At 43.0% G+C, this 11,127-nt stretch overlaps 1 protein-coding gene across 1 annotated transcript; it reads left to right on the top strand.

Moving 5' to 3' along the window:
* Positions 1 to 7,198: 7,198 nt before the first annotated feature.
* Positions 7,199 to 11,127, top strand: MOS (MOS proto-oncogene, serine/threonine kinase). Its single transcript, XM_077185721.1, has one exon. The coding sequence runs from the start codon at positions 8,351 to 8,353 to the stop codon at positions 9,398 to 9,400; it is 1,050 nt and encodes a 349-aa protein (XP_077041836.1). The 5' UTR covers positions 7,199 to 8,350; the 3' UTR covers positions 9,401 to 11,127.

Genomic DNA, 11,127 nt, shown 5'->3' with positions numbered 1-11,127 from the left:
CTTATGCCTGGCATTTCAATAGATAATCTTGATCTGCATGTTTGGGATTGCAAGAAGTAATTACAGAGTCCATCCAGTTTTGCTGGGAGTAGTTTGCAAAGGCATAACTGTCTTTATAATTTATGGCTGCTAAAATATCAGTTTTTCAGAAAATCTTAAGGCATAAATATCTGTGTTTCATGATTTCACCAAAGAACAAATGGGATGATGCTACTGTGTCTGTGACAAGACAGATCTGAACTGAAGGAAGCAATTGAGTTTGCCATCAAATTGCGCTTTGAAACACTGTGAGACACTGGAAGGTAAGTATGGGGTGTCCATAGTGGGACCATTCCTGTGGGACACACAGGTGATTCCCCATCATTTCAGATCCGTGCAAGTCTCATACATCGGTTGTTGTAGTTTGCAGGACAAACTTTAAGGGTGTGCCATGTGCTAGACACAGTATGTTGGATGTCTCTCTGCAGTATTTCCAGGAGAAACTCAGTTGCTTTGATCCCATAGGTGATCCCATAGATGTCTGTCTGGCCTGGCACTGACTTCTGAAGAAGCCAGGCTGATGCCTGGGGAAGAGGTGCCTCGCAGCCAGACAGGCAGCCTGCACACAACTGCAGAAAGTTACCTCTGCTCGTTCCACAGGTGTGTTCCCTAGCATAGACTGTTGGCCAGGAAAGTAAAAGAACAGCATTTCACATTTCTTTGCTTTTTGGAACATATTTTGTTAACATCTGTAGCACTGTCTGGATTTCCCTGCTTTTGAATTCCTTTCTTTTCCAAATCTTGGCTTTTTAGGTTCCTTGCTGTAACCCAGCAGGAGAGAAATTATTGTTTGAGAGAGTTGGTGGTTTTCAGCTTCTCCACATGCAGACATCTTTCCTTTCTTGTGATCCCTACCCCACTCCTCTGAGCTGACTTATCACTTCTGTGCCACAGGTTTCTAAGTTGTTTGAGAGGGTTGGCCTTGTTATTTTGAGAGTCAAAAGCTCAACACATGCTCTATGATATGAAATACTCTGCAAAGCAATTTATAACCACCCACAGACACATACCCCCCACATACACCCTCGAGAGAAAACCACCCCATTCACTGTGTTGCTGTCCTAGCTGGTCTCACCCACTGTAACTGATTTAATATGCCCTCCTTCCAAGCAGATAGCCTCTAGAAATTCCATCAGCCTCTGCAATAATTGGAATGGGATTGCACAGATGACATCTGTATTATATGGGGATCTCTTGAAGTCCCTCCAGAATTTCCTTGTTAAATTCAGAGCCACAGACATCTTCCCTTCTGTCTCTCCTGTAACCACTTCTTTCCAAAACTTGCATAAGAAAGTACAGAAAAATGGTTCTGCGGTATCCTCTGTAGCTGGCCTCACTGTCCTCCAGGAGTGGAAGAGGAAGGTTGGTTTAGTTTTCCCCTTCACTTTTCCTCATTCTTTACACCTTCTTTTTCTTTCCACATACAAGCATGTCCTAGGATGAAAACTGGTTTTTGACAGAGAAATCCAGAACTGATACAGAGCTACTGCTGGATGAGCAAGAACTGAGCAGCTACATGCTATTGGTTTCCCTGCTTTGCAAATCAAAATATTCTATAAAACTGGATAGAAATTAAGTTTTCCAAAGTGTCATCTGCTGTAGTTGGCACAGCAAGGATTGGCGATCACACGCAGGCAGCAAGCAGGACAGCAAGATAATTACAAAATTACAAAATTTAGTCTGTACTTAATAGTTCAAGAAGCATTTTGGAAGATGTTAGTGGTGCTTATCAGTGTAAGCTGGGGCCTTTAGCAAATAAACAGCAACACTGTATTTCTGTTTTGAACAACACCGGAGACAATGGTATTGAAAATGACAGACCCCAGCAGTAGTGTGAAGTTTCAAGTTCCTGCTCATGTGCTATATCCCAGGTAATTCAGTATGAACGTTCTCTTCTCCTAATAAAGATGTAACACTTTGCCTGGTATTTTTATCTTTCTATACATTTATTTACTGATTTATTGATCTGCATGTCCTCAAGTAATGAATGTTTTCAGAGAAATAAGTATTTGTAAAAAACAGAATGAACAATTCTATTCTTCGTTGTCATTATCATCACTCAGCCTTTTCACATTTGTGGATATTTGTATCACAAGATCACCAGCTTCAGAGCTGGTTTGCCTGAGAGGGGACTGAGAAGACATCAGCTACCAGCTGAGCTTTCTGAGAACAAGCCACAGTAATGCCTGCTGTGGCTGAGCTGGAAATCCTTTGAATTGATCCCTTGATATTTTACCTGTGGGGTTGATTCTCACTGTTGCACTGAACTGCCACGTACAAAGAATGGTTTAGTGTCACTTTTATGTGTCAGATCTCTCTTTGATGTGTGCTAAGTAGTGCAGAAAACCTGAAAAGTCACAGTTCCTAAAAATCAGTACATTGCTTGAACTCTGGTGAATATTTTGTGTGCACATGTATGTGTGCATGCATGTAGGCATGGGAAAGTAATCCAAGCTGGAACAGTTGCTAAATTAATTTCAGGGTTTTTTCATTTTGGTTTCCTCCAAAATGTTTAAGTCTAAAGTGTTTGTATTTTACAAATCCAAAGTGAATCGTATTGTTTATTAAGGTATCCCCAAGTTAGCACAGTGTGTGGCTTCCCAGGCAAGCTGGCAGAGCTTCTTCCAACTACTTGATTAATCTATGAGACACAGCAGTTTATCTAAAGGGTGCACAGACTCCAGTGAGGAAGGTGTTTGTCAGCTCTCCTTGTGTCGTCCTAGATAGAATTTCAGCAGAAAAGCTCTATAGGCTGTGCCTCTGAAATTAGGCTCAACTCTGGCTTACTGGCTTTTGTGTTAAATTGTTACACACACATGGTCATGGGTAAATCCTTAAAGTTCCTTCACAAGTACTTATATTGAAAATAAAAATAAAATACAGATTTTGTTTATGGTTTAGGGGCATACCATAAGTGGGCAACATCTGAGCTGTAACATAAGACTATCAAATATCAAACATTCATGACAAATAAACACAGACTAAAGTCCCAAACTTTCTTAAGTCTCACCTGAAAATTGTCTCCTTTTATTTTGTCAGTGTTTGACTCCTTACACCAGTGAAGTATTACAGGGTTGCCCCATACTTTATATGCTCTGTTCGGCTCAGGCTGAATTCAGCAGTGTTTTTACAGGAAGCTTCTGCTTACTCACTGAAAGCTTGCAATAATGTATTTGAATTGTATGACCCATTTTAATATTGGGCTTAAAACCTTTTGACTTAAGGCACCTCTGAGAATTTGCTATGCCCCACCAGAGTACCCAGGCCACCACGTCAGAGCCATCAAATTTAGAGGATTCTCTTCCCTCTTCCCCTCTACAACCCTCCCAAGTGGTGGTGTTTGCAGGAAGCCACCACATTTGCTATGGCAGTGTATTTAATATACATCCCAGAGCTGGGTGTGATCTGTGTTAATGGGATTGTGCAAGCTGCTGGGAGAGACTCAACCCTTTAGGCATCAGTCTAGGCATCAGCATTAAATCCATGTACCTGGCAAAGCAGCAGCCTCCAGTGCTTGACTTAGCTCTGACATTACCCCCCAGGTCCTTTGCTGTACATGATTAATTTTGCTCATTAAGCATTGAAGCTGTTTCCTAGTCCTTAAGCTACAAGTCTTAAATTCCACCACTATATCTGGCATCTCCTTGTACCCAGCAAAGTCAGCTTTGCTCCAGGGGCAAGACTGCAAAACCAGTCTTGGACAATTTGGCTGAAAATACTGCACAAGGTGCCTGCCATGTGACAGCAGTCAACCTGCCAGGATAGGTATTGGTCTTTGCATGGCCAGAAAACTCTGCTGTGGGTGAGAGCCTGCAGTTTACATTTCATTGTCTTTATCCCTAAGTTTGGATTCTTTTTTCTCGTCACAAGGTGCTAGTTTGAAATTGTAGTATTAATCTGCAGCAGCAGGTCTCAGATTATTATCCCTGGTCCACCTTGATCACTGAGCCCCTGTAAATTAGCTGTGAAACCTCATCTGCCTTTCCAGTGCCTCCAGTTAAAACCTCAGTGTGTTCAGGTAAGAAGAGCCTTTGCTTCATGCTCTTGAACACATGGAGTAACCTTAGTGTGAGGAAAAAAAGCATCAAACAGCTGTTTGGCAATGTGTGTTTGAAACTTGATCTTATTATTTATAAACTAGGGTTTAACCTTTTAAAATGTTTATTATTATGTCTCAACAGTAAAACAGCATCACAGTTCTTGCAGATGTATTTTTTCTTTGCATTTGGGTTTACCTTTCACTGCTTTAATGAAAACTTGCTTGTATTTGCAGTTCCAAGGTGTCATTTGTCTCACCAAAACAGTGAAACTCTGAAACATGAACTGGATTCTTTTCTGGCTTGTTCTTGTAGGGAAAAAAAAGAAAAAGAAAAAGAAAAAAACAAGTTGTTAATCAGTGGCCTATCCTCAGAGCAAGCCTCTGTAGGGACTGGCTCCAGACAATGCTATCACTTACACCTGTGCAATTGATCATATCAGAATTCCTTTCAGGCAACTCTGAATATCATTTGAGGTCTATGAGGTGTGGTCGGAAGCAACACTTGGACTATGAAACTCTGTGCATGAGGAGAATGTAGGTTCATCATCAAATCCTAAACTGAGATCAGACGGACTAACAGTAGAAGAAGAAAAAAGAAAACTTGGTTTCAAACAGAGAAGAAAACCTCTCAGAAGTCACTAAGCCACAGGCTACGGAACTGTCTTGCTTTGAGTAGGACTGTAATTTAAGCACTGAAGAGCTACACTTGGCTCCTTTAGCAAGGTTACAAAGTAACCTATTAGAAACACAATGCTACCTCTGTATTGTAAGGCAGTTCTTAGAAGCCTCTAGATAGCCAAGCCTTCAAGGGATTGTTACATAGTACAACCACCAAATGTACAAATAAATTAATCATTGAGGAGAACTAGATACATGTATATAACTATACACTCCTAAACTCTCTGAAGTCAGTTCTGATCCCCAGCCCTGTCCCTCTCCTGTTTTAGACAAAACTGGCTATTAAGCACAAGAGTGATGCACCTTGATGAAAACAAAACTGGTGTTTGGTACGTGGCCTGTGCTGTGCTGGGTTACATCCATGCCTGCCCTTTAAGGCCCTTGGTATCAGGTCTGATTCCTCCTGTGCAGTGACCAAACAAACAGCAGTGGTAACTAAGAACAATGGCAAACAAAGAGTTTCTATATTCCTGATATGCAAGTGAAATAAGAATGGGGGAACCGAGTGAGATTCTGTACTCCTTCTCATCCAGAAGCACAGAGTAGATTGGGCAGCTGGTGCAGCACTGGGTGCACAGGTATGTTTTACTGGCAGAAATGCAACGCACAAGCTTGGAACAAACCCATTGATGCTGCAGTTTATTGTAGCTGGGACATATTGGAGCCCACAGGACACAGACTGTGTGCTTCCCCCCTGTCCCTTGTAAAAGCTCCTATTGCACTCTGTACTGATGACTTCTGGCTCCTACAGCTTCCTTTTTCCTCCTGGAAAAGGCGGTGCAATGGGAACAGTGCGGTTGGAGGCTGCTGAGGGCTGCCCTGGGGAAGGGTGGCCGGGAGGGAAGGGGCAGTGTGTCCCCAGCAGCCCTGCTCCCCTCTGCAGGTGGCTCCCCAGCCTCACTGGGAGCTTCCCCAGCCTGCAGGAAAGCCAGAGCTAAATGGGGACATGAAGCTTAACATGGACATCCTACAGCAGTTGTGGCTCCTGGGAAGTCACTGGGCCAAATCATCAATGGATTACAGGAAAATGGTGTTCACTAAGAATAAAAGCCTGCTTGCATTTAAATCAGATTTAATCGTATTCACACTGAAAGACTCTGGATGTTCCCTTCCTATGGTCCTCAGCCGTAAGATTGAGGCAGGACTGTAGGTTACATTGGGGCACTTTACATCCCAGAGAATGCCCCTCTTCCTGTTCAAAAATTCAGTGTATTCTCCAAGAACAATACAACAATGTCTACAATGGCAGGGCAAAACAGAAAGATTTCTGACAGAAAAGGGTAACAAGAAAATGACCTGAAATGGCAGCAAAAGGACAGCTGACAGATGTGGACATGGAATTTGGAAATAATGATATGGAAGGTCTGATACAGCCTTTAGAATGAGATTTCAATCAAAGAAATTTGGAAACAGCCCTAATCCTGTCTATTTTATGAACATAGATTTTATTGCTGTTTTATAGCATTCACAATCATCAGAAAGGCTGCTATAGCTGTCAGCTTAACAGGTCTGTGCTCAGTCTTTTCATCCACACATCCTTCTACCTGTGCCTCTCCACATTCAGCTTTCCCTTTGAACTTCACTGCCACCATAACCTGGTGAAATCAGGCTTGGAAAATTCAGAGCAGAAATGTCTTTCTGGTGCTTTTATATACTGTATGGCACAGAAGCCTGTTGAAGAACTGGAGCCCTACTAGCACTCAGAAAACAGGCATAAAAATCTTTCCTCTCTTCTGTAGCTTCATCCACTTTCTGCAGCTTTTCATTTCCACCACAACTCAGCTGCCTAGAAGACATTCTCTGTAAACATTGGAAATGAAGACTTTACATACAGGCTTAACACCTGAGTACTGCTCAGGAAAGGAAAGTTAATACCTGTTGTCTCCATGGCTTATTTCACTGCATATTTAAAACCACGCTAAAGATCCTCTGGTCCTCCCCCACCCCAAAACATCCCTGAGTAACTGATGATGAGCCAGAGAAATGCCCTGAAGCAGGGGTAGCAGTAGGATATTACTTGGCTGGCTCATGCTGTACAACGGGCTGTGGCAGCACCTGGTGGGTCCTGGGGCCTCTTGCACTGCCACAGTCCCTTCTGGGAGGGGCCAGGAAAGAGGAGCTGATCGTCCTAAATCTCAGTACTGGGGAAGATCTCCATCACTGATTCACCGAGGAGTGATGTCTTTGAGACGCCCTGGTCCAGCTGATCTAGAGTTCAGGGAGGGTCAGGAGATGACTTTGGAACATCAGGTTTGTGTGTTAGGGTGAAAAACTGAACCCAGCTCAAGGAGGAGAACACTCCAGTTCTGCTTGCACATGGTCTGGCTACCCTTTAAACCCCCTCTCAGCAGCCTGTGGTCCACATTATACACACCCAGATTAAAAAAAAAAACAAAAAACAAAAAAAACCAAAACCAAACAAAAAAAAACCAAACAAAAAAAACCCCAACAAAAATGAAAAGAAAACACCAGGACCACCTGCAGTCAGTGCTGCCCAGAGAGAAACCCTGGAGAAAGAGGCACTGTCAGTTTGAAGTCCCATGGCAGAATCTGTACTGAAAAATCTGACATCCAGAGGAAGGTTCTGAAGAGTGAGGAGGTAGGAAATGGCTTCCAAGTTTTCCAAGATATTTGTCAACATGTACAGAAAGATATTGGAATTTTCAAAAATCCTTTATCCCATAAGGGTGCTCTGCTGTCTGGGCAGTACAGCTGGTACCAAACACCATGTCAGTTAGCACAAGCACTGCAAATATGTGAGAGGGTCAAAATTTAAAAAAGCTCCTTAAAAACCACATGGACCACTAACACAATTATGTTTCTTTGATTTCTGCCAGAACAGCTCTGTAAATTCAGCAATAATTTTTCTAAGAAGAATCCAGAAATAAAATACACACCTGTAGTACTGCAAGGGGTGTGATGAGAAAATGACCAAATACTTGTGTGTAATTCTAGTTACTGTATCCAAAGGAAGATGCTCAACAATAATTTGTCTTTATGCTGCTATTAAAGTTGTGGTACTGCATGGGCAAAGCTAAGCACCCAAACCAGTCCCCTTGTCCCAGTTATGTTTAAGTGGTAGGGTCCTACAAACACAATTTTATATTTATGCCTGCCATAGCATCATCAAACATTAGCACTCACCACTTCAGCTGCTTCCACTGAGAAAGACTTTGAGCTGTTTAATGCACCTGATGCTGATCATTCCTGCCTGGAGCCATGGTGAAATGCAATCACCTGTCACTGCTTTATTTATTCCTGGGGCATTTTGCTAGAGGCATTCAATGGGCAGAACATATTTCTTTTTCTTTTGAGATTAGAAATGATGTGAAATACTTATGAGTTAATCATTTTTTAGCTTTAAATCTGTTTGCCTTGATTTTCTAGAGATTTGCTTCAGGGTTGGAGAAGAATGTTTCCAGGTGAACCTGATTTGGTTCTGACAGTTGGGACAGATGCAGTTCATTTGGGGGAGGGAGGGAAAATGGTGAAGGGAGGATAAAAGGCTTTGGAAGGTGGTTTAGAGTCCTTTCTACCAGGGAAGCTTTGTAGTCTTCTGTCTTAGTAGCTGCCTGTTGTTTTCTCCTTCATATTATGCCATCACCTATTCCTCTTAATTGTTTTCTTTCTTTTGAGTATTCCCCCTCTGCAAATTTGCGCCCCTGCAGCAGCCCTTTAGTTATCCCTGGCAAAGACAGCAAAAGCTTTTTGGGGGGAGCTTCTTCAGCCAGGACTCGCCGCTTGCCCTCACGTCTGTCCTGGTGCTCCATTGACTGGGAGCAACTCTGCCTGCTGCAGCCCTTGGGATCTGGGGGCTTTGGCTCTGTCTACAAAGCCACCTACCATGGTGCCACGGTGGCTGTGAAGCAGGTGAAGAAGAGCAGCAAAAACCGGCTGGCATCGCGGCAGAGCTTCTGGGCTGAGCTGAACGTGGCCCAGCTCCAACACGATAATGTGGTACGTGTGGTGGCTGCCAGCACCTGCGCCCCAGCCAGCGAGAACAGCCTGGGCACCATCATCATGGAGTATGTGGGTAACATCACCCTGCACCATGTCATTTATGGCACTGGGGATGCATGGAGACAGGGGGAGGACGAGGAAGAAGGATGTGGAGGGAAGGCCCTGAGCATGGAAGAGACTGTGTGCTATTCTTGTGACATCGCGACAGGCTTAGCCTTTCTGCACTCACAGGACATTGTGCACTTGGACCTGAAACCTGCAAATGTTTTCATCACTGAGCAGGGAGTGTGCAAGATTGGAGACTTTGGGTGCTCCCAGAAACTGGAGAAGGGCTCGTCCCAGAGCGCCCGTGTTTGCCAGCAAGGGGGCACGTACACACACCGTGCCCCTGAGCTCCTCAAGGGGGAGAGGGTCACTGCCAAAGCAGACATCTACTCGTTTGCCATCACTCTCTGGCAGATGGTGACCCGGGAGCAGCCATACCTGGGCGAGCGGCAGCATGTGCTCTACGCCGTGGTCGCCTACAACCTGCGCCCGTCGCTGGCTGCCGGGGAGTTCCACGAGTCTGCCGTGGGCCAGGCACTGCACAGCATCATCAGCTGCTGCTGGAAGGCCAATGCAGAGGAGCGTCTGTGTGCAGAGCAGCTGCTCCCCAGCCTCAGCGCCCTCAAGCAGAGCCTCTAGGAAAACTCAGGACTCTTTATATTCCTTTTGCGGGCTTTTCTTTCCCTCTACCCTTCCTCTGAACGCGATGAATTCAGCCACTGTGTGATCTAAAGGTTTTGTTGCTGTTTTTTATACTGGGAAAAAATACCCCAAATTGTTTTGATATAGGACAATTAAAAATAAAGAGATTTAATGAAACTGTGGGGTTTTACCCTGGAAGGGGGTAGTGGCAAAGATGAAGATGTTGGCAAACATGATTTTTTCTGGTTGATGTGTTGTGTGCTGCCTTGCTCACTAGGAAATGTGATGTGCAGAAAAAATGTTGGTTGTAAGTAAGTGAAGTAGAAACAAGGGTCTGCTTTTGGAAGGTTCTTTATGCATAATACCTTTTGGTATTTTTAAAATGTCAAATATGAGTAGTTCTTGACACCAGCTAGGGTAGTGCACTTCAGCTTTTCCTCTTCACTAACCAAGGAATGAGTATGTATTACAAATCAATGAATGCAGAAAAATAAATACAGAGTGTCAGTGGTCTATTTAACTTGTTCTTAGATGTACCTAATTTCAGTAAGTATGCTGCTTCTGATATGGAAAATGTGAACTACTCACATACTCCTTGAAATAAAGAACCTTTTTGTCAGTCTAAGGCTACTAAGAGTAAGAAGTTGCATTAACAACTTGTCCTTTTACAAGACTTCCCTGCTACCAGGTGTGTCAGTAGCAACTTGCTAGTTGGAACACTGTAAATTTTGAAGCATTATAAGATTTTGTGCAGAATAGAGTTTAAAAAAGGGGGGGGAAGAATGGTAAAGTGAGGATTATTTTGCTTTATAACACATGGCTCAGTGTTGGACAAGATACTGGAAGTACTGAAAAGGAAGTTTGCTTACAGCAGCAATAATGTTCCTCTGCTGGTGCTCAAAGTACACTATTGAACTATCCTGTGCACTGCTTATGTCTTATCTGCTATCTTTCCTAATCTGGTTGTAGTGTGTCTGGGAAAGGAAGTGCTGTAGGCAACGCTGAAGACAAAAAGCTCTGATCCCTGACTTATCAGAACTGATAATTGTACATCTGCACCCTTATCTGGAGCTGCCTGCTGTAGCTGATATTGCCATTCTGCTCAAAGCCTCTGCTTCTTTTTAAGACAGGAGAAAGAGTGATGTTTCAGTCAAATTGTTTTTCTTCTTTACCCTCCCTCCCCCCAGTTCCATTCTGGAAAAAAAAAATCCCAAAGGAATGGAGCCAGTTTCCTGATTTCTGACACACATCTGTTCTTAGCCCCGTGAAATCCTGGAAATGAGCAACTGTGTGAATTTGAGATGATTCTGTAGGTCTTTATGGTATTTGGGTTGGTAATTGAAATTAATGGTTTATAAAGCATATCTAAGCTTAACTATTTCTTGGTCTTCTGTCCCCCTTAAGTGGAAATAGAAAATGCTGGCTGGAATAAAAAACCCTGAAGTAAATTCTGGGAAAAGTTTCCTGTGTTTCTCTGTCAAAATAATTATGCTATAGACCCAGAACTTTTTGTGTGTGTGTTTATTGTGTAACTTATTTAATAAAGAAGTTGTTTTATAGAAGTTATGATACTAAGTCAGTTACCTTTGAAATGATTAGCTGAGGGCATGCAAGATAAATTTTTAGATAAAGCCATTGACGTGCCTTACCTCAATATCAAGCAGTAAAAATGTTTCTGCAGCTTTGAAAATAATAAAAAATTGAATTAATTTTTTCTAGTAGCT

The sequence above is a fragment of the Agelaius phoeniceus genome, chromosome 1 (assembly GCF_051311805.1).
Source record: "Agelaius phoeniceus isolate bAgePho1 chromosome 1, bAgePho1.hap1, whole genome shotgun sequence".
In the NCBI taxonomy this organism is placed as follows: Eukaryota; Metazoa; Chordata; class Aves; order Passeriformes; family Icteridae; genus Agelaius; species Agelaius phoeniceus.
Note: the sequence above shows the minus strand (reverse complement) of the source record. Positions and strands in the feature narration are given on the sequence as shown.

What these genes read in the sequence shown, in the direction of transcription:
- MOS (XM_077185721.1), top strand. Translation starts at nt 8,351, where the DNA reads ATGCCATCACCTATTCCTCTTAATTGTTTTCTTTCTTTTGAGTATTCC.